The sequence below is a fragment of the Brachypodium distachyon genome, chromosome 1 (assembly GCF_000005505.3).
Source record: "Brachypodium distachyon strain Bd21 chromosome 1, Brachypodium_distachyon_v3.0, whole genome shotgun sequence".
In the NCBI taxonomy this organism is placed as follows: Eukaryota; Viridiplantae; Streptophyta; class Magnoliopsida; order Poales; family Poaceae; genus Brachypodium; species Brachypodium distachyon.
Genome location: NC_016131.3, coordinates 62671508 through 62693804, shown reverse-complemented (window position 1 = coordinate 62693804; position 22297 = coordinate 62671508). Strand labels below are relative to the sequence as shown.

The following is a 22297-nucleotide window of genomic DNA, read 5'->3' as shown; positions in this document are numbered from 1 at the left end:
GTTTTCTTTCTGAAGCGACAGACACATTTTCATTCCGTGTTCTCCGCTACTTTTTCCCATGGGCTTTCTCATTCCTGTACACGCTACTTTTTCCCATGGGCTTCCCATCGGCCCAAACCTCACCCATCGTCTCCTCCGATCATCTCCGACTTCCTCACCATTCAATCGTGCTACTGCTATTGCCAACAATGTGCTCCTGCGCCCCCCTCCCCCATCCACCTTTCAAACCCGCGCCCCCGGCCCCTTCAAACCTAAACCCAAAGCCTAACCCCACCTCTGCGCACGGATCAACGCCACTACGCCGCGCCCTCGTCGCGCGCGCGGCCGCGCGGGACGGCGCTCCGTCGTCCAGCTTCGACTTCCTCGCGCTGAAGCGGGAGCTGGAGGAGGAGGAGGAGGCGGCGGCTGTCGTAGCTGTGGAGCCGAAGGATGGAGGAGGTAGTGGAGGGGACGGTATTGTCAGTGAGGGTAGTGGCGAGAGGGAGGCCAAGAGGAGTGGTAGCAGCGGGAGGAGGACAAGGAGGCAGATGGCGAGGCGGTCGGGGCTGCTGGCCAAGCAGGTGATCAGCGTCAGCTCGGCGCGGAGCCTCGGGTTCGTGTCGCAGCTCTGGGTCGACGCCGCGTCGGTACGGCCTGCTGCTCCCTGCACTTGTTTTCGTTTTCATAACCTCGTGTTGGTTTGTTACTTCTGCTGTTTTTGCGTCTTCAGCTGTCGCCATGTATCATCATGACCAGAAGACAAATTTTATACTGTTTGGATTGGCCTTAACAGGGCATTAAACTGTTAATAATCGATCTCGCGCAATATGTGAAGTTATCTGTAAAAGTTAGCGCCATTAGGAAGCTGCTAACTCCGTTTATGCGGTATTTGGACTCGTCTCTCGTAAATCAGATCAATTAGCTGTGGATGTTTGCCATTAATGGTGTGATCTGTGTTATGTGAAGGGTCGATTGCAGCTTTGCTCAGGCAATTTGTAGGGCCCAAGTGCCCAACTATTGTTTCAATTAGCTAATTCATAGGCATTTTTTGTATCTTTTATTCCGGTGGCTGATTTTTGTGTCAACCTTGAGTGACGCATAAGCTGTGTTTCTGTGACACTGAACTTCGTAATAAAATGGCTGTGTGCATCGATTGATGCAGAGGCCGGGGTTTCCCCCCTTTTCGAAAAAAAAGAAAAAAAGCTAATTCAATTGAGCAGAAAATGCTTGTGAATTTATCAATGTCTAGAAATGCCACAACCTACAAACAATTAATGTACATCTTAACCCAAATGCTAATCTGTGTTTTCAACAGGAGTAGTTTCCTTGTTGACCAGATTTTTTATGTTAGGAGGGTACAATAAATGAACAACCCCAGTTGGCGGCTTGAGTAAAAGAAAAAGGGTTCAGGTTCAGGTTTTGGCCTAATGTGTCTTACAAGGCTTTGACCTAGGATGATTTTCAGACACCCAGGTCCCAGCTAAGTGATCGGAGCTGCTCGTGAAGCAGGTGATTCACACCAGCGCAGCGTGGAGCCTTGAGTTGCAGCTCTCCTTACAGGCTGCTTCTAGGTGCACCTGCTTCATGTTGCCTTGAGTTCATGTTGTAGTTCTTATTTTCTCTGTTAGCACAATTTTCTGGCTGCTAACGACACCTCTCCCACACAATGTTTGGATCTCTCTCTCGTAAATAAGATCAACTAGCTGTGGATGTTTGCCTATAATAGCATAAACTGTGACATGTCAAGGGTCAGTTGCATCTTTGGTCAGGCGATTTTGAGTATTTCAAGAGCGCCCGTTTGGTATTATGACTAGAGAATGCTAAAATGTTATTCTTGCTATTAGAATTGAGCAGAAAGCATGTGCGCCCAGCCATTCACACATTATAGTGCACTCATTTCCTGACTTTATGGTTTGGGCAGCAGATCATCATGAACAATTTCAGAAGTATTACATTTAAATATGTGTGAAATGAAACAAAGAAGACAAGTTTGTTGTGAATAGAAGTATTTGTCTTATTCTTTTCATTTGCCAGGTTTTTTTTTCATTTTTTTGCTCTTAAAAATTTATACACAGGCATAGTAATCGAGGGCGATTTAGCACCCAAAGTCCCCAAACCGAAGGGTGAGTGTATGAGTACACCATGATGGGTGGGTGCATAGATTATGATGATGTGTTGCTATGAAGATAATTTAAAAGGCTGAATAAAAAGGCATGATGCAAACCATGTACATCTTAGCGCAAATTCTAACATTGTCTCCAAATCTGCCCTTGGCCAGCTCCAGCTGTAGGGAAGGTGATGTATTGTCCTTGCTTGCCTATGCTGGATTGCTAGGTCAGGAGGATGCAAGAAATGGACACCACCGGTTGCGAATGCGGGTACAAATAAGGGCTTTGTGTTCAGGTTTTAGCCTAGGTGTGTTGCAAAGCTTCATCATTCATCCCCCCCCACCCCCCCTGTAGACCCATTTTTCTAGTAGAATTCACAGAGAGCTAAACCACACCTAAGACCATGTATTTTGCTTTAAATAAAGGAAATTCCCTGCTTACCACAGCAGCTGGAAAACCATGATTTCTTTTTGCCATTGATGACTTACAAGACTAATGAACCAGTAGGGTCTTGATTCCAACTTTTACGTCAAAATAAGAACTTCTATGACAGTACAAGAATTCATACTTCTCAACTTATCACACCTCAGGCAGTGAAACTTCAGCCTGCTCGTCTGTCAGTATCAACCATAAATATCACCTGGATTTTCTAGCTCGCCTCATCCTGGGGCCAAGCTCCAATACCCTCAGGATTTGCACCTGCACCCGAGAAAGAGCACAGACACAGCAAAAGTAACTTTGTGAGTGTATCATTTGGTGTTGGTGAATATTACTGCTTGTCACATTAGTTCTCCAAGTATTGACATCCTGTAATAACACTGCAATGAAGACATCCCTGGCATTATGGGTCTTTATCCCAGTTTACAATCATAGATTAACTGATTAAGTCTTGTATAGAATCTAGTTTACTGTCATAGACTCATAGGCTCCACTCCACCTTCCTCTTCTTCCTTTTCTTTTGGAATGGACCTTACCTTTTTTTGTTTTTGAGATAGTTCTTAGGATTAGCATGTCTGAAGAAAACATTTTCCTAGTAGCAGAAATACTGTAGTCAATTGTCACAGTTGAACAGGCTTTTATTCCGAGTCAGACATTATTCCTTGTTAACAATTGATTTTTAAGACTAACACCACCTTTTCTTGATTTTGTTTTTTTCATTTTTCTCCAGTGGGTAGTTTCGTTGGTTGAAGTGAGGCCAAGCTTGCTTTCAGGAGAAGCTGAGAATTTCCTTTTTGAGGATATTTATCAGGTAGGACTCAAAAACCTTATTTTCTTTTTTATTGTACGTTTTAATTCTTGTTATCCACCTTGACACTACAAATTTTATATTATTATCAAAAGTAAAGCAAAAACTTCGGTTTGAATGATATGTAAGGTACTCATACTATTTTCTTTTGTAGGTAGGAGATGTTGTGCTTGTTGAAGATGAATCTGTGTTTGAGAACGAAGTTAAGCTAGTTGGACTACACAGCTTGGTATGCTACCTACCTTTCTAAATTCGAACAACGGTTCATGTTTCTGATTTTATTGTATGTATTTTAAACTAAGACATCAGTATAAAATCCCTCTGCACAAAAACATACGTCACTTTGTAAGTCTCAAACCCTTTTTCATTTTAAAGTACGGTCCGAACTGGTCATTCATCATGACACCAACATGTCCCGGTCACAGATTTCATAACTCGTTCTAAAAGCCTATCAGGGAAGCCCTTCATCATAACTAAAACATCTTGAATAGAACTCCAGTTAACCTTGTCATAAGCTTTTTTGAGAACTCGCTCTACTTAGATCTATTAATCTCATGCAAGGTTTCATGTAAAAGCACTACACCATCTAATATGTATCTCCCTCTTGCGAAAGCAGTCTGTACAAGTGATACAACCTTATCAGCTACCAAAATGGCTATATTGTTCATAACTTTTGTGAAAGATTTTAAACAGGACATTCTATAAACAAATGAGTCTGCATAACTGGATTCTCATCACCCTGTGACTTAGCAATCAAGCTGCGAATGCCATAGTTTAGTCTAGACAGATCAAGTTTCCCATGGTAAAATCTATTCCTCTGATACTAAATTCTTGCCGTGGTTCTAGTTCAAATTTGAACTAAAACCATGACAACAATTTAGGATCGGAGGGAGTATCATATAATTAAAACAAGAGGACAAGAAGCCAAGCCACCACGTTCGTCCACATAGGCTAAATAATCTCCTCCATTGATTCTGTTGTGGGTCCTGGTTATAACATCTACGATTTAAAGATGAATAGGAGTATAAAGAAACAATATTTAGTACTTCCTCCGTCTCATATTAAGTGACTTTCTATTACATGTATCTAGACGTATTTTAGTATATAGATACGTCCATATTTAGACAAAATTGAGTCACTTAATATGGGACGGAGGGAGTACATTACATACAGCAATACTTCAACGTCTTCCGGCCCTGATACACGAGCACAGTTAGACAACAAGTACAACATGGTTTCCAATTAATCATGAATATTACAACAACGTTTCCAACCATGCAAGCTCACACAAGCGGAATTAAGCAACGACTAAGCACAGTTATAATAATGCATGCTCACGGCACTTGAAGGGCAAAAAAATGTTTACTTGGAGAGATGCAGTACGTTTTAATTAAGTTCAAAAGGTTCCAACAATAAGAGAGATGTTTTTGGAAGCAGATTAGAGCCAATCAAGTATGTTAGTTCTCGACTGGAAGTTAGATGAAGAAAAGATACTCCTGGCTAGGTAGCAATCGATTGATAATTGTAATAAAAATCTAAGTCAATAAATGAGGAGTCAGATATTTACCGAATTGTCAAAAAAAAAATCCAGATAAAACCAAAAGTAAAAGCTCAGTTGGTTGAGACGTAAGAAACCAAACAATGATTAACCATGATATCAAATAATTAACCAGCAGAGAAATAAGTCTAGCCGCGCAAATGCGTCGGTCATCCCGCTAGTTCATAGAGAAACATGAGTTCATTACAAATCAGATAGCAAAACCTTTGATAGAGCTCAATGGGAAACCCATGAGGTCTAGTAGTTTTATTGTGTTCCATCTGGAAAACATTGTACATTCTATCTAATAAACTCTTACCCACATCGTCTAGGACACACTCTACAGGTTCTTCCAAACTAACATTAGCATCAGAAGCAGCAGGACCAAAGAGTTTTGTATAGAACCCATTAGCATAAAGCAGTATATCTCTATCCCCTTGAATTAATCCTTTTCCTGCTTCAGGGAAACGATCATATTCCTCCTCTTCGTGCCACTAGCTTGGCTTTGAAGTACGGAGTAGGAGGTTAAGGAAATCCCCTTCCAACAGGTCTTTCAATTTATATCTCTGTAACCACTCGATTTCATCCTCCCTAGTAATCTTATTAAGTTGGGCATCTAAATCCTTTACAGCCTATAGTTCTCAGCAGTGAGGCCCAACACCTCACTTTCCTTATCTATTTTGTCTACGCTTTCCATTAAAACCTTTTTTCTTTTTTTTTTTCTGCTTCTTCTATGGTTAACCCTTGTACCAACCCTCATAGTTACAGTTTCAACCTTTTAATGGTATCCCAAAATTTGTACTCCTATTCTGCCACCTATACAGAAAAGGTCTACCACAATACTGTTCCTTCCAGATCTTCTCCGCAACCTGAGCCAGATCCTCCCTAAAAAACCAGACAACTCAAACCTAAACAATCTGCCAATTTTTTGTTTGATCATCCTAAGTCCATTGCTAACGCAGCATGATTACAAATCACCATAGGCAAAGTTTTAATATAGAATTCAGGATAAAGGGCCTCCCATTGAGTGCTTACTAAGACTCTGTCCAACTTTTCAAATACTGTTCCTGATATTTCTAGGCATTCTTCCCTCCATTCTTTCCATTATGCCCCCATGACCATTGCTCTCATGGATATGTGGATCTATTGACTACCCGGTCAAAGAAACCCTAGCGCCCCGCGAGCCGCTCCTGCGACTCACGGGGCGATACCCCGCCGCCACCCCCATCCTCCGCCCATCCCTCTCCCTACCGCTGCCGTCGGCGGCCGCCGGCCGGCCCGCGGCGGCGGCAGGGCCTTCCAGCCGCTGCCATCCCATCTCCTCCTCTCACCCCTCTTCCCTCCCCTCTCTCTCTCTCTCTCGCACTCGCGGTGGCATGTTTCCGGCGACGGGGGCCAGATACGCGGCGGCCTGGGTCCGGCTCGCGGGTGCTAGCACGCGGTCCTCGCGCGGCGGCTTGATTCTGGCGGTGGTGGCCCGGTCTGCGGCGGCGCAGCCACGACTCCGGCGGGAGGACTCTAACCAGTGGCGGCGCGGGCACGAGGGCCAGATGCGTGGCGGTCTGGGTCCGGCTCGCGGAGGTGCTGGCACGAGGTCCTTGCGCGGCAGCCTGATTCAGGCAGGGGCGGTGCGGCCGCGACTCCAGCGGGAGGGCTCCGACTAGTGGCGGCGCGGGCACGACTCCAGGTTCGTTTTCTCGGTCCTGTGAGCGCCGCTGCTGCTGGTGCTGCGTTGTCGGTTGGACAGTGTGCCCAGCATCGCCAGGGTGCTCCGACGTGTGTCGCTGCTGTTGCTGGGCGGCAGGCCGTGCTTTCAAGGGTCTGGTTGGAGGTTGCGGGGGGTCTCGGGAGATGGCTCAGGAGGCATGCTTGGTGCGCGTTGGCCGGCTTGGCTGGCCACACGTGGTTGGCCGGTGCCTGGAGGGAGACGGGTGTTGGTGTGTGGCCTGATGTGGTCGCCGGCGTCGCGCTGCAGGTTGTGCGGTGCGCGCCTCTACGCCCATCCGACGGCACCCCGTGCCTTGCAGCTGGCACTTCGCCGAGCTCTAGCTTGGGGTGTTGTCGTGTGCACTGGTAACTGCAAATCTGGGCGTTCCTGCCGCGGGTCTGGGTTGGCCAGTGCACAGGCCATTTGGGCCATGTGCCAACTCCTTCCGGAGTTGGGATTGTGGCCGGTGCGTGCGCCATGTTGTGCGGCGTGTGGTGACCTTTGATGGTTGGACGGTGGGCCATCCAGGTTCTTGCACTTGTGCGGTTGTCGGCGCTGCTTAGACTTTGCTGTGGTGCGGGTTGCCGCGGGTACTTTTGTTTTGTCGTGGTGCTCCGGGCGAAAGCCTAGCCTGACCTTCTTTGGTGCCGACGACGGCGACGCTCTCGGGCGTCGTTCCCTCCTTGGTGGCATCGTCGAGGAGCCTCGACCAACCTCCATCCCATGTGGTCCAATCCTTCGGGTGAAAACCTAGATTTGGCTAGCCAAATCGGATGACGGCGGAGTTGTTGACGTCGCTCCCTTGTTGGAGGTGTTGTTCTTGGAGGATAACACTTGGCTGGAGTATGTTCCCACGGAATATGCCTTGGCTCTAGCTAGCAGGCCTTGGGTACACTGGCATCGGGCAAGTGCACTACCTTGGACGGCACGGTTAGTGGTTAGCGGAGGATCCTGTGCTGCGACATCTTGGTCGCATGGGTGCACTCGACGGGTATCGACCGACGAAGCCTGACGTTTGTTATGACCAACAGGGGAGCGGTGAGATATGACGGCGCATTGTTCGGGACGAGCGCGACGATCGGCGACCCGAGGCTTCTGCAGTTGACGAGACGCCTCACGGGCTTGTCTTCGAGTTCTGTGAGGCCGGCGGGCCGCGGCGCCTTCGCTATCCTGTTCTTTTGTGTTTTTGGCATTTAGGCCTGCGGTTGTTTGGTGGCGTGGTTGTAATGATAATTTAGCGGTCGTTGGTCGTGTTCTTGTTTTGAGTGATTGGTTGTGTTGGCCTGTTCTTGGGCTTGTAAATACTTTCTTTCTATCAATGCGTCGAGACGCAAGCTTTGCGTTTTCTCGAAAAATATGTGGATCTATTTCCCAATAATTTCTCATTGGAGAGTGAACATGGGATTTGAGAGAATAGTTAGGGTGCCTAGGAGCAAAACAAGGGTATGATAGTTATTTTAGACAAATACATATGCTTTGTCCCCATGGCCAAAGTAATCTGTATTGATGTCACGCTATGAGATAAACTTTATGCAGCCTTATAGAAAGGGAATATTCTTCTCCTTATTTGTTGGAACCCCTCGTAATGCAGCCTTCTCTCCAAAGAATAGTTCATTGATCTCAAGTTCTTGACAATACTAGTGTAGGGCCCGTGCGATGCTACAGAACTGCAAAGAAAATAGTGAGAATGCAACATGCCAAAGTGCATTTGTTTGGGATCTATCATCAATTATATGCAACAAACAATCACAACTTCTATATAATGACCACATAATAGCGAGGATGTGTGGTTTGTAAGTAGGAAAGATCAGAACCGTGAAGTACTTATATTCTTCGTTATTTACAGTTCTGCAACATCAATATTTAGGTTGGCTACAATGTTATAACTTCCAGGGGGCGCAATGTCGGTAAGGTGAGTCTATCTGGTCTTCAAGAGAGGTTATCTGCATGAATTTCATTTCTCATTTGCATTTGAAGAGTTTACTTAATTTTGATGTTTTTAGGCTACCTTTTAAATCATTTAGGTCCGTGGCTTCACCTTTGACGTCAACTCAGGTGCTATGGAGTCTCTTGAGCTTGACTCATTTGGTCTTACTATTGTCCCTGCTAGTCTGGTAATTTGACTGCTCCTACTTGTCATCTTACATATAAGCTTTCTAAATTCTCTGCTTCTATCTCAGTATACCTCTTACTTCCATTACAGGTAAGCACATACTGTTTATTTGTTGAAGATGTGCTTGATATAGTTTCCGATACAATTGTTGTGCATGAAGATGCAGTATCTCGAGTTCAACGGGTAACACAGGTCTGCGTTGCTGATTATTATTTTTGATACAATGATTCTGCTTAAAATACACCTGGAGATGATGTCATAATGGAAGCAGCAACCTTGTTGAGTGAGGATACTCTTTAACTGAATGTCAGGGCATCTGGGGCACTCAAAATATCCAACGTCCTGGAGATCAGACAGGTCAGTACTCGAGATACGGAAGGCGAAGAGCTAGGACTGTTAAGAGACAAAACAGTCAGGGCAAGTCCATGGACAGAGAACTCCATAGGAAAACGAGGGATGCAGAGGATGAGTGGGAGCTGCCAATGGAATATTGACACGACAAAACACTAGCAACATTGGCTGCCTCAGAAAGAAAATCTGCCCCGCTGTTCAAGTTAGTGCTTTCTATGCCCCCGCAATAGGATATGCCACGGTTGTACATATTGGAGGATCACGAGACGGAAAGGAAATAATTGGCCATCTTTGGCGTGCTTTGGCTTGGTGGGTTAGTGAAAAGCGAGTATGTCTGCCGACCTCGGACGCCCTCGTTCTGGCACCAAATAATTCATTTGTGGGGAGTGTCAGGGCCCTGTTGAATTCATTTCTCATGTAATGATGAAGCCTTTTTTGACTTCGCCTGACACTGAAGTGTACATGCGGCTAATCATCTAGTGATGTGCTACCACTGGAGACTGGACGACAATTATAGTCGTACATATTAGTATATCTCTGGCCAGAAGGTCAAGATTCCTGCTTATAATTTTTCCAAAAGAAAAACTGTTTGGTTTATGAAAGGGAGGTTCTGACTACTTACCCACTGATGTGTTCTTTTCTGTTGCTGTGCCTCTTAACTAGTGAAGCAAAGGCCCCTGCGAGACCCGGACGCTGGCTGATCTGATGTGGTTGACCGACTCGCGCGTGGCGTGTTGTGGAGTGATGGCTGGCCTCAACCCTGGGACCCTGTATTTTATTTTATCCCTCCGGCGACAAACCGGGACGTCTCTTCTTATCAGCGTCGTCCCCACGAGCAAGTACTTCTTTGTTTCAATCTGCGGACTGGATCGATGCATTGCATGACAGCTTTGACACATTTATCGGCACCAGTTTCTGCCAGCCATATTTAATGATCCCCGACATTTTACACGGCGCAACCCGACGGTGTCCATCAAAGATCACTCGTCACCGCTCAACAGTGCTGCTACGGATGCTATGCTATTCTACCTCGACCCGTTCGTTATCTGAATCCAGACGGTTATCGCTGATCCATGGAATTACTCACGTGCCGGTGCGCATTGAGGTACAGGAACTCTCTGTTTTTTTTTTTAAAGGTACAGGAACTCCTGATGCAGCTGTTCATGGCTAAACCAATAAGCCGTGTGGTTTCGTTTCTTCTTGCTTTCGCTTCTTAATCCGCCGTGAAGTCGCCTATGTTTTGACTTCTGCAGGACCTGCTGTTACTAACGACCAAGGAGCAGAGGACCATGGATGACAAACGGACAAAGGTACGTGGAGGCTCGATTCTAGAAGTAGCCGCTCCATATCACATGAGCTCACCTACCTCCTGATTTCTCGCCGGCCTCCTGATTTCCCAACCATATGATCAGTCACGAGTCACAGAGCCACATGACTACTGTCATGTACTTTTCCACGATGCAGTCTATGCTAGCACTAAACCGTCCACTGAAATGGCAGCGCCCGTTCTTCGGCATCACACACCCAACAGAAATGAAAAATAAAATGCAGTACCGTAGTAATAATTCTCTCTCCTATCTCCGTGTTTTTTCTTTTCTTGGCAATACTTCTGTCTCCGCGTTACATGCCATTTGAAACCTGGGACCAAAGGGTGGACGGAGCTTTTATAACCTTGCTTTCTATAGCCCCAGAAACACCTTTTCTTTTCTCAAACCTACATCCAGATAGTGTCATTTTGTGTTGAGAGAACATGCCGAGGAAGCGTAAAATACAGTATGTGTTTGCCTGTCCTTCAGGTATGTGTCTGGCTTGTCTCTGTTTCGTGGATCTGTAGCTCTCTGATTTCATCTTTTTTTTTCTGGCCAAAGTTGGATGACTTTCACGAGGTCGTGGCTGCTGCGTGGGCTATCCCCACTCCGAGTTCATCTCCTGCTTTCGCCCTGGATGCCAAGCTCCCTAATGTCTGTCGGACCTGCAGTCTTGGAGTGCCGAGCACGTTGGCGCCATCCGCCTCCAAATTGACTGCGCGGTGGAACTTATTTTCCGTCTTGAGGTTGCTCAGGAGCGCCGCTCCCTCTCCCCGTTGGAATCTTGGCTTCGCAGGAGCTTGAAGCTCAAGTACTTAGCCTTGTGTTTGCTGCAGCGTACTATTGCCCGCCACAGAGCTCGGATCACTTGGTTACGTGATGGTGATGCTAATACTAGCTATTTTCACTTCCATGCGGGCGCTCGCCGAAGGGGGAACTTTATTGCGCAGCTCCATCGTGGCGGGCAAGATCTGGTGGACTAGGATCGCATTGAGGAGGCGATCACCTCCTTCTTCGAGGAGGTTTTTGATTCCCTGCTATGAGGTCGCATACCCTGAATTTTGAGTTCCTTCAAGTGCCGCACATGGACCTGTGTGCCTTGGAGGAGCCTTTCATGGAGGACGAGATTTGGGCTGCCATCCGGGCTATGCCTCACGACCGTGCCCCTGGTCCCGATGGCTTCACCGGTCTTTTCTTCTCCTCTTGTTGGCCCATTATTAAGGACGATGTGGTCGAGCTCTTCCGCTGGCTCCATCGGGGCGAGCGGGCGGGTTTTCACAACCTAAGCCACGCACTCCTCCCTCTCATACCCAATAGCTTGGTTCATGGAATCGCCAAGTTGGTTGCGAAGGTGTTGTCTCTCTGGCTTGCGCCTTTTCTTCCATCTTTGGTATCCTCGAACCAATGCGCGTTCATTCGTGGTCTGGCCATTCACGACAACTTCATGATTGTGAAGCAAATGGCTAAGTCGCTGCACATCTCCAGACAGCCCACGGTGCTCTTTAAGCTGGATATTGCCTGGGCTTTCGACTCCGTCTCTTGGGCCTTCCTGTTGGATCTTCTCCGACACCTTGGCTTTGGTCATGCTTGGTGTGATATCATCTGCTTGCTGCTTTCAACCTCTAGCACTCAGATTATCATTAATGGTCGTCTTAGCCGGGAGGTGGTCCATCGTCGTGGCCTACGACAGGGGGATCCCCTATCTCCAATGCTCTTTGTCATTGTGATGGACGCTTTCAATAGCCTCCTCCTTGCGGCCTCTCGCGAGCGTCTTCTCTCCCCATTTCAGGGTGTACCCTCGGGATGTCAAGCTTCTTTCTATGCCGATGATGTGGTTGTATTCGTCAAGCCCACGGTGGAGGATTGTACCATCCTGTTAGACCTCCTTGAGATCTTCGGGGAGGCCTCCGGGCTTCGCTCGAACATTCTCAAGAGTTCAGCCACTCCCATTCGTTGTTCTCCCGAGGAGATCCAGGTCGTGTGCCACTACCTAGCTTGCCCGGTTCAGGAGTTCCCCATCCTCTATTTGGGAGCTCCTCTCTCCATCTCCAAGCTCCGTCGTCAAGATTTGCAGCCCGTTCTTGACAAGATGGATCGCAAGCTGGCGGGTTGGCGTGCCGGTATGTTGTCGAGGGGTGGTCGGCTTGTCCTTGTGAAGTCGGTCCTCTCGGCTATACCGGTTCACACCCTTTTGGCCATTGACACACCCAAGTGGTTTGGCGATGCCATCAATAAGAAGCAGCGGTGTTTCTTTTGGAAAGGTCGGACTGATTCTCAACGAGGTCATTGCGCGGTTGCTTGGGCCAAGGCTTGTCTCCCGACCCATCTTGGAGGCCTTGGTGTGCGAGATGCCAACTTGGTTAGCACTGCCCTTCAGCTCCGCTGGCCCTGGTTGCAGCGCACCGAGGTCGGGAAGCCCTAGGCTTCCTTCCGCATCCGTTTCAGCCCACAGGTACTTGCCCTCTTCCACGAGGCTTGTAGCTCGGTTGTGGGAAATGGTCGTTCCACTCTTTTCTGGACAGATAACGGATTGATGGGAAATCAATTGAGTTTCTCACCCCGGTTGTCTTCTCTGTTGTTGGTCGGAGGGTCACCCGCACACGCTCTGACGGATGGCCTCGGGGAGAGCGCGTGGATTCAGGACATCTCCGATCCTCTCAATGCCCAGGGCATGATAGAGTTTCTCCAGCTCGCCGACCTCTTGGCAGCCGTGGTCCTCTTCCCAGGTCGAGAGGACGTTCTTCGCTGGAAGTGGTCGGCCTCTGGGGTCTACTCCGCTCAGTCCGCGTTCCTTCACTTCTTTGAGGATCGCCCGACTTATCCACCTTGGTCGCAGATTTGGCGTTGTTGGACTCCGTTAAAGTGCCGAATCTGGGTTTGGCTTGCCTGCACTAACCGTTGCTGGACTGCCAATCACCTGGAATGCCATAACCTCCCTTTCAATGCCTGCTGCCCTTTGTGTGATCAGGAACCGAAATACCATGGCCCACCTTCTCATGGGCTGTGCCTTCACAAAGGCGGTCCTTCATGAGGTGCTGGCGAGGGTTGGAGCACTTTGCTGTCTCCCTCGCCCCTCTGAGGACTTGGTAGCTTGGCTCTCGGCAGGGGCTCGTAGACTGCAGGGAAAGGTGAAAGTTACTCGGTCGCTCCTTAATCTCACTCTTTGGAGGATTTGGAAACTTCGGAATGCTTGCATTTTCGAGGGAGCCACCCCGGTTGTCGCTCGGCTCGTCGAGGACATCTTTGTGGAGGCGGACTTGTGGCGGGCCGCTGGTGCGCGAGCTCTTGACCGCCTCCCCCTCCACGCGCGTCCTCCAGATCCTAGCCCTTTCACCACCCTTGTATCCTTTTTCTTCCTTTTGTTTTGTTTTGCCTTTTGCGTTTTTTCTCTTTTTTGAGCCTTTGGGCCTTTTTGTACTTGCGCTTCTTGCGCCTTCTTCTTAAGGGCGAGCGGTGTGTTCGAGATATTTCATCTTTTTTCTTCGAGAATGTCAAGGTCATATATTAAAATCAACCAACTCTTACAGAACCATCTCTAAAGTAAAAGAAAATTACACGCAAGTTCTTGTAAGTAAACATCATTGCCTTCCTCCTGCACTCGCCGGTGGCGCGTCGTGAGCGAAGCTAGATGCTGCTCCTCGACCTCCGAACCACGTCGGAGCCAGGAAACCATTGTTGACGTAGCAGCCGGGAAGTCACCGGTCGGAGCCAGAAGACGCTGACGACAGTGAACTGAGAAACAGACCACCGTCCTGAAGAAGAAAATGACGATGAGGGTTGGATGACCATCCCAAATTCGGCCAGACGGATCCGAGAAGACCTGGTCGCACTAACTCCACGATGAGATCAAAGTTGGCAAAGTCTCATCGATCGGAAAAGGAACCAATAAATCGAAACGCATAGACGACCTGCAAGGCACGATCACATAACCAGATACACCACTCCGGAAGAGTAGCGACCAACCGTCCCGCACTCCTCAACGCCAGCGGCAGGAACATCGTCGACGAGGTAGATGAGGAGTCGAGAAAACCTTATTTTTAACCCGCACAGTGACGCCATCACCATCATAGCTCGGCTGTCGGTTGACAAAACCCTAATTTTGAAGAGCTCCTATAACATCAAAACGTAGAGGAAGCGGCCAGGAGACGAAGTCAATCAGGATTCTGGGCCGGCCGCGCTGGCCGGGTGGCGGCTAGGGCACTCCTATCGTTTTTTCACAGAAACAATCTTTCTGATTTCATCTCTGGAATGAGATTGAGAGGCTATGCTCCTTTTCCGTTCTCCAAAAGAAAAACAGACAATTACATGAAAAACGTAACGGAGATAAACCGAGAAAAGAAGCAGCGCCTACAGCTATCAGCAGGCTGGCGGGAACCGCGGAGACAGCACGCGTGGATAAGGGCGGGCGGCCCCCACACGGCGTCCCGGCACGGCAGCATCCGGAACCACAAGTTGAGAGCCCAACGTGGCGGCAAGGAGCGGCGACGCAGTCCACCGGAGAAACCCGGGCGCCTACCCACCACCACGGCGCGCTAGCGATAACGAGCAGCCAAAGCCGCGGGAGTCAACACACACATCCCTCCAGCCGGTCAGCCTCCCGGGTCATTCCGTTCCGTTCCGTTCCTCCCGTTATTATACCGTGCACATGTTTGACCACTGACTCTCTTCCTTCCTTTCTCTCCCTCTCCCTCGCTATCGCTCTCTGCTGCTGCTGCTACGCGCGCGTTACGAAAGTCTCCCCGCGGTGCGCAGCTCCGTTCAGACTTCAGACCAGAGATTAGGGGAGCATTAAAGCATCCTACCAGTCAACCCCCTCTCCAGTCCTCTTCCTCCCTGTGCGCGAAGAAGGGAAGCCTCCGTTTTTATTTATACAACGGAGTACTCCATAGTTCCGGCTGACCTGACTAGAAGTCTAGCGGTGAACGCGTGCTGGAATCCCGAGAACTGGAGTTGGAGTTCCGGGAAAGAAACAGGGAGAGAGAAGACGACGACGGGTTGCACAAGTCTCCGAGCCTGCATGATCCGTTGCGGCTGGGAAGAAGGAGTGGTGGAAAGAACGAGGAGGAACGGGAAAGGTGAGTTTTCTTGGCTGCTTCCTCTTCTGCTCATTTCCCTTCTTCCTTCAGTCTTCTGGGTTATTTCCTCGTGGATCGGTGGTTATCAATCTGTCCATGGGAGTGGAGTTTCTTATCCGATCTTTCCCTCCTTCTCCTCCTCTCCTCGCCCTCTCTCTATACCAAGGCGGCTTCATGACTTTCTAAGGCTACGAGCGTGGGCCTTGAGGTGTTCATGGTGCTCGGTATGTCACGAGTCGCTTCCGTTGTCGTTTTTGCGTTGTAGGTTGCAGCTCTATGACATACGTATAAGAATCTTCTGTGTTGTTTATGGGAGATCCTAATTGGAGTTCTATTTTGTGCTATACTAGTAATAATTGTTCTGTGTTACCAATCAGCAGTCATCGTCATGAGAACATTAGTTCAAGTAGATTATTCTCAGGGACCATTCAAGTAGATTTGCTACTGCAGATTGCCAGATTAAGAGTTTTGAAAGAACTGGGTTCTCCCATGATCTCATAGACAACAGGACAAAGGGGTACAAACAATCAGTACCTTTTGTAGTCTGCTCCCTCCGTTACTAAATACTTGTCGCTGTTTTAGTGCAATAGCGACAAATATTTAGGAACGGAGGGAGTAATAAAAGTATTAAAATAGCTTTAGTTTTTTTTTCCAATTTCAAAAGATTCTCAGCAAACTGCTCCTTATTTAGCTGATAGGCCAAATGTGCCTAATTGCCTACTGATTTCAATCTTTCAAGTGCAAAGGTAAAACTGCCACGGATGTGCCAATTTTTTCCTTATATTTTATTCTGTCTTGTTTGGGAGCTATATCATTCGCATGTGGCGCAAGAATTGTTACAGGCTTACAGTACCTTGGGCTTTATATTTGTTCCCATTTGAGCTTCTAGATATACATGTTATGCATGCTCAATGGACGCCTTTTACGAACACATTTTAATGCTATTAATCCAACCAAGAGTTGCTATTATGCTAGTGAGACTGATGATTATCTTCTTGAACGTTTGCAGATGCAGGATTCAGGTATTAGAGCATAGAAGAACTTTAAAAGCATTGTAGTTTTGTGGTAACTGGTATCTACAGCCAGGTGTTCCTTTTGCTTTGGGTGATGTCCTTGGCCTTTCTTGTTTGATGGCAAGTGCAAACACCGGAGGATTTCGCCTCGTGAGGTGCCCAAAGTGTCTTAATATTCTACCAGAACCTGCCAATGTTTCTGTCTACCAGTGTGGTGGATGTAACACCACTCTTAGAGGTAAAATTTCGAGGATACACCGGCTGATGAAATTTAATAGCTGGGTAGTTTTCATTCCTGATGAATTTTCTTATAAGTTTATGAGGAATTGAACTTTTTTTGCGCACCTGTGTTTGTGCAGCTAAAGTCAGTGTCAGCAATGCACAAAATGTGGCCAAAAAACAAGTCCGGCAAGACTCTGACAATTACTCTGTTGTTACCTCTGTGAGCAATGGTGTGTCGCCCGAAAACAAAGATCTGGGTTCCATTGTTGCTGACGTAGATGATTCCTGTACTCCTGATGCTCCAAGCAACGAGACCGAGTGCGAGAGCAATGTCAAGGCAAGCAATGAGAGTGGTGGTGTTATGTCAGATGAGAAGAATGCCATGGAGGTTACAAATACTGAGAACAAGGAAGACCGTAAATCTGATGGCAGGGACACCAATGAAGAAACGGAAGTTCCTGCTCTCCAGACACACCCGAATGGGAATGACACACATACAGATTCTGATGAAGAGGAGAGCAACACTGTGGAGCGAAGTGCAGAGAATCCTCCTTCAAAAAAAAGTGCAGATAATCCAGAGGCTTGCAGAGTAATCGAAGTCAGCCATATGGAGTGCAGCCTGAATACCTCTGAGCACAACAAACCGTTATCCGAGGATCGAAAATTAGTTATAAACTTGCCAGAACCTGAGAATGGAGCATGCCAAACTGAACCCGTGACAAACAAGAGAACTAAGCTTGTAAGGGTGCAATCTCGGTCTTGTGATCTCCGAGATAGAGTATCAGTTGACTCACTTGATTTCCAATCTTCCCGGACTTCATTCCAATCAAAAAGCTTCCGGGCAAGTGAACCCCTCCAATCAAAGATAATGAAGACAGTGGATGATCTGAAAGGTGACCTTTGTGAAATTTTCAATGAACCTTCAGATTGCAAGCCAAGGACACACCCTCCACATCCTCGGAAACAAGATGGCTACATGCCCCATGTAGCCATCACATCCAGTCTACCCCTTACAGCTTATCATCCTGCTGCCAAACATTCTGGCCATGCATCTCGCCTGAGTAGGTCTGGCCAAGTTGCTCCCCATGACCATGAGCAACCATTACCGCGATATCGTCGGCACAGTGCCTATTCATATAATCACACTGGCCAAATGGAAATGATGCGGTGCCCTCATGAATGCTGCCATAGCTACCGGCCACCTTGTTGCAGCTCCTGGAAACAAGAACGTGCACTGCATAAGCCACCTGTCAAGGAGATAAAGAGACGGCCTCCCCCGAGAAATCTCTGCCGGCCAGTCCTACGGGGCGCACCATTCATCCTTTGCTCGAACTGTCTCAGGCTGGTCCAGCTGCCCACCGGTTTTGCCGTTCCAAGCAGAGGAACACGCAGGCTGCAGTGTGGCTCCTGCTCACAGGTTCTCTCCTACTCCTACAGAGACCCAAGCAGAAAAAAACTTCAGTCACCATTTGGAGGGGATGAGTCCAGCAGCACAGATGATTACGAAATCCACCAGGCAGCTGATGACTTCAACACTGGTGCCCATCAAGCAGACCCATACTCCTACTCAGAAGAATATGGTCAGTCAGCTGGTGCAAGCTATTCTACTGAGGACGAACAACCCTTGCATGTGTCAAGAAACTCATCTTTCAACACCATGGATGAAAGAAGTGGCAAAGAGTCTAAGCTTCATAGATTGATGGGGTACTCTTCAGCGAGTGAGTTGATGCGGCATTCCCCTGATCTCTATGAGAGTTTCAGCAGAAGAACGCCTAACATGAGACCACATGACATGAAGGGGAAAGGCGTTTGCGTGACCGACGATGATTCAGCTGCAGAACATACTGCAATGAAGGGATCAAAAGCAAAAGAGAGAAGTGTAGGCTTGCCATTCCAAGGAATGCTGAAGAAAGGCATTCATGGACTGGAATCTCTGAAGTTGAGGTCATAGCGAATTTGACTTCGTTTTCCAGGATTTTGGCGAGTTAGGAAAGAAGCATACACTCAGGTTTAGTACTCCCTCCGACCGGTATTACTTGTCTCAAATTTGCCCAAATACGGATGTATCTATGTGTAAAAAGCATCTAGATACATGTAATATTTCGACAAGTAATTCTGGCCGGAGGGAGTACGTTTTTTGTGATGCTGATAGGTAGGGTGACATGTATTTTAGTAGCAGTTAAACATTCTAATCGGTGTGTGAGCTTGCTGTGTTCTTTTGCCATTCGTCTGTCCACGAGGTTACTTGTTTGTCAAATCTGTGTGCTCTTTGATGTGTGTATAGCTTTTCGAGTTCAAACACTCAAAGTTGTGATTGTATAGACGGACGAATTTGTGCTTTCGTTAATTCTTGGATTTGTTGGCTTCAACACTGACAAGGATTTTCTTTTTCATTTTGATTACACAAGAGGCTTTTAGCAAGACTGACTGATCCGGTCATGAAGTAACTGACGCACATCGTAAAACCAAACCGACCACTGGAATAGGATTACACGCAGAACTGGTGTCTGGAGACTGGAAGGCGCTGGCAGTCTGGCACATATACATCATACACAGAAGGTAAAGATGGTTCGGGGTAATGCAAACAAGCTTCGATTGCTTTAGAGTATCCCGACTTCCCCAGAAAAGCGAGGGGTGGACTACAAGAACCGCTGTGGAGTAGGAACGTATCATAGAGCATCAGAGCTCATGTTTTGCATCGAAATCAATCTTACGGTTTACTTCGTGACGAAGTTCATCTGTATTTTCGCTGCTTAGTGCTGAACCGTGCTTGTGGTGCGTAATGTTTTTTTCCCAGCATTGCTGTATTTGCCTTTTGCTACTTGTTTGTTTTCGTCGTGTTGTTTGTGACAGGCCGCGGTTCGGCCATGCGACAGCAAGAGAACTAGAGAAGTGTTTGGGCACTGCGTGCCATACTGCGTATCACCCATACTTTTTTTTCTAGCTCGACGTATCATCATTTATAGAAAGGAGAAGCTGCCTAGAGGCAGTAAAGGTTTACAATCGTTTTACAATTATCCCGTATCTCTCCACATTCCTCCCTCTAACGCGTTCGGACTCGCCCCGTATTGGCTAGTGCCGCTAAACAGATTAGCCAGACTCCAGTTCCTGAATTCAGTAGAAATAGCCTGGAGTAGCCCGTCCCGGTCTGGTCTGGAGTTGTCAAACACGATGCAGTTCCTATGCTTCCACGTCTCCCAGCAGATCAAAGTGATCGCCCTGGCCAAGTCTTTCTTCTCCTTACCAGCTAGGTTGATGTCGGCCCACCAACTGGAGATGGGGCGATCCTCAGAGGGAGTCCACTCGTCTTTCCCCCAGAAAAGAAAGAAGCAATGCCAGATATCTCTCACGAATGGGCATCCCATCATCAAATGATTGATGGTTTCCTGTTGCTGGTCGCAAAATGGGCAAGCAGCTGGATGATCCATCCCTCGCGACTGGAGCCGATCCGCGGTCCAGCATCTTTCCCTGCAAGCCAGCCATAAGAACACCTTGCATTTGAGAGGCGCTTTGGATTTCCAAATAAGGTCGGAGCCGGCCCAGTGTTCCCGACCTCCAAAGAAGGCCGCGTAGGCAGACTTGGCGGAGAAGGTTCCGGTGGGGGACCATCTCCATCGAAATGTGTCATCTCCGTCGTGCCGATGAATGCCGTTCACCGTGTTCCAGAGCTGGAAGAACTCTTGCCAGTATTGGGCCACGACGCCCAGGTCCAACTGGCTCGCCCATCGATGATTTTGAAGAGCGTCGGCCACTGAAATGGAAAGATCAGCTCGGCGAACCGCAGGAAGCAGATTGGGGGCCAGATCTTTAATTCGGGCAGAGGAGAGCCACGGATCCGTCCAGAAAGAAGTGTCCTTGCCGTTGCCGACCACCGCGGACGTGGCCGCCTCGAAAATTTCCTCCGAGAGGGAGGGAGTTTTCGGCACCAAGTCGCTCCAGGGGCGGTTGTGATCGCTGCGGTGAAGCCACAACCACTTCGCCTGTAACGCGATGTTGAGGAGTCTGAGATTGGGAATACCCAGACCCCCGAAGTCGTATGGCGCGCACACTTCCCGCCAGGCCACCAGGCAGTGTCCTCCAGAAACCACCTTCTTGCCTTTCCACAAAAAGCCTCGACAGATCTTCTCGATGGCAGAAATAACCTTGACTGGGATGTCCAGGGCCATCATGGCATATACCGGGATAGCGCATAAGGTGGACTTGATCAAGATGAGGCGCCCTCCCATCGTGAGCATCGGGGCGCGCCAGCCCTGCAGACGGTTGCCCACCTTGTCCACGATCCCTTTAAGCTGTAAAGCCGAGGGCCTGCGGATATGGAGAGGCAGTCCAAGGTAGGAGCAAGGGAAACCAGCGTTCCGGCAGAGATGGGCTTCGACGAGGAGGATCTAATAGCGTGGGCAGACGATTTGAGGAGGTTGACCTTAAGTCCGGCCTCCTCGCCGAAGTCGTGAAGAAGAGCCGAGCAAGCAAGTAGGCGCGATAAAAATCGCGATGTCGTCCGCGAAGAAAGAAGAGCGATGGCGCAAACCGCATTCAGAGAGAAGGCCGGCCTCAGTAGCGGCAGAGAGCATGGAGTTGAAAATGTCCATGACGATGACGAACAGCACGGGGGACAGGGGTCTCCTTGTTTCAGACCGCCAAGATGCTGGATTGGATCACCTGGGACTCCATTGATTAGGATTTTGGTAGTGGCAGTACCCAAGAGATCCCCCATCCTGTCAAGCCATCTACTACCGAAGCCTCTGTGTAGCAGGACGTCAAAAAGAAACGGCCATTGCACCGAATCGAATGCCTTCGTGATATCTAGCTTGGGAAGAACAGAAGCTCGTTTGACACGATGCAGATATCGAGCAGAGTTTTGGACGAGCATGAAGTTGTCGTGTAGATTGCGGCCTTTTATGAAGGCGCTCTGATGTTGGCCCACAATCTCCGGCAGCCTGTGGGACAGACGATTAGCAAGCACTTTGGAGATGAATTTGCCCACCGCGTGGTTCAGTCTAATGGGCCTGTAATCCTTGATGTGGGCCGCGTCTTGTTTCTTGGGAAGAAGACAGAGGAAAGCCTGATTCACAGTTTCGAGCCCACTGAAACGACGCGCATGGAATTGGGCGAAGCAAGCCATTAGGTCGTCCTTGATGATGTCCCAGCAACAATCGAAGAAGTTGCACGTGAACCCGTCGGGGCCTGGGCTCTTATCGTGCGGAGAAGAACGAATAGCTTCAAGGATCTCGTTCTCGGTGATCGAGAAGTCCGAAGAGGGGATGTTCAGGAAGTCGAGATTGAGAGAAAACGGCCGTTCTCCGGCAGTGCCAATGATCGATCGGAAGTAGTCAGCTGCCACGTTCGCTTTCGGCTCATGGTCAGTGAATATCGAACCGGGGTCATCAGCGAGCTGAGAAACGTGGTTTTTCCTCCTCCTGTGACTAGCGTTAACATGGAAGAACCTCGTGTTTGCGTCCCCTTCCGCTAGCCACAGGATCCTCGAACGTTGAGAAGAGACCTCCACTCGTCGTGATGTTTCAGACGAACAGCACGATCGCTTCATGTCGGCGCGTTGTGATTGTGCAATATACTGTGAGATTTTCGTTCAGAAAGCAATGCCGTCCGTCCCGAAAGGCCAAATTTCTCTCCCGGAGGA

General features: G+C 48.4%; 2 protein-coding genes across 3 annotated transcripts; both read left to right on the top strand.

The window, feature by feature from the left end:
• The first annotated feature begins 141 nt into the window (after positions 1-141).
• LOC100839667 lies at positions 142-9644 on the top strand. The gene is made up of 7 exons (XM_003561618.4): positions 142-626; positions 3256-3336; positions 3488-3562; positions 8446-8490; positions 8603-8692; positions 8782-8883; positions 9003-9644. Exons 1-7 carry the CDS (start codon positions 189-191, stop codon positions 9183-9185), a joined length of 1014 nt encoding a protein of 337 aa, XP_003561666.1. The 5' UTR covers positions 142-188; the 3' UTR covers positions 9186-9644.
• Positions 9645-15076: 5432 nt separating this feature from the next.
• Positions 15077-19028, top strand: LOC100826692 (protein ENHANCED DISEASE RESISTANCE 4). Of its 2 annotated transcripts, none has more exons than XM_003557922.4 (3): positions 15077-15424; positions 16434-16675; positions 16797-19006. In XM_003557922.4, exons 2-3 carry the CDS (start codon positions 16555-16557, stop codon positions 18608-18610), a joined length of 1935 nt encoding a protein of 644 aa, XP_003557970.1. In that variant the 5' UTR covers positions 15077-15424; positions 16434-16554; the 3' UTR covers positions 18611-19006. The 2 variants fall into 2 exon arrangements, with proteins under 2 accessions (XP_003557970.1, XP_024313564.1); XM_024457796.1 differs by lacking the exon at positions 15077-15424 and adding an exon at positions 15474-15648 and having other exon boundaries at positions 16797-19028.
• Positions 19029-22297: the final 3269 nt, after the last annotated feature.

Bases quoted from the DNA above. Each gene is read 5' to 3' on its own strand.
- LOC100826692 (XM_024457796.1), top strand. From the start codon at position 16,555: ATGGCAAGTGCAAACACCGGAGGATTTCGCCTCGTGAGGTGCCCAAAG. The intron at 16,676-16,796 runs GTAAAATTTCGA...GTGTTTGTGCAG, and splicing joins ATGTAACACCACTCTTAGAG to CTAAAGTCAGTGTCAGCAAT.
- LOC100839667 (XM_003561618.4), top strand. From the start codon at position 189: ATGTGCTCCTGCGCCCCCCTCCCCCATCCACCTTTCAAACCCGCGCCC. The intron at 8,491-8,602 runs GTGAGTCTATCT...TAAATCATTTAG, and splicing joins GGGGGCGCAATGTCGGTAAG to GTCCGTGGCTTCACCTTTGA. The intron at 8,884-9,002 runs GTCTGCGTTGCT...ACTGAATGTCAG, and splicing joins GAGTTCAACGGGTAACACAG to GGCATCTGGGGCACTCAAAA.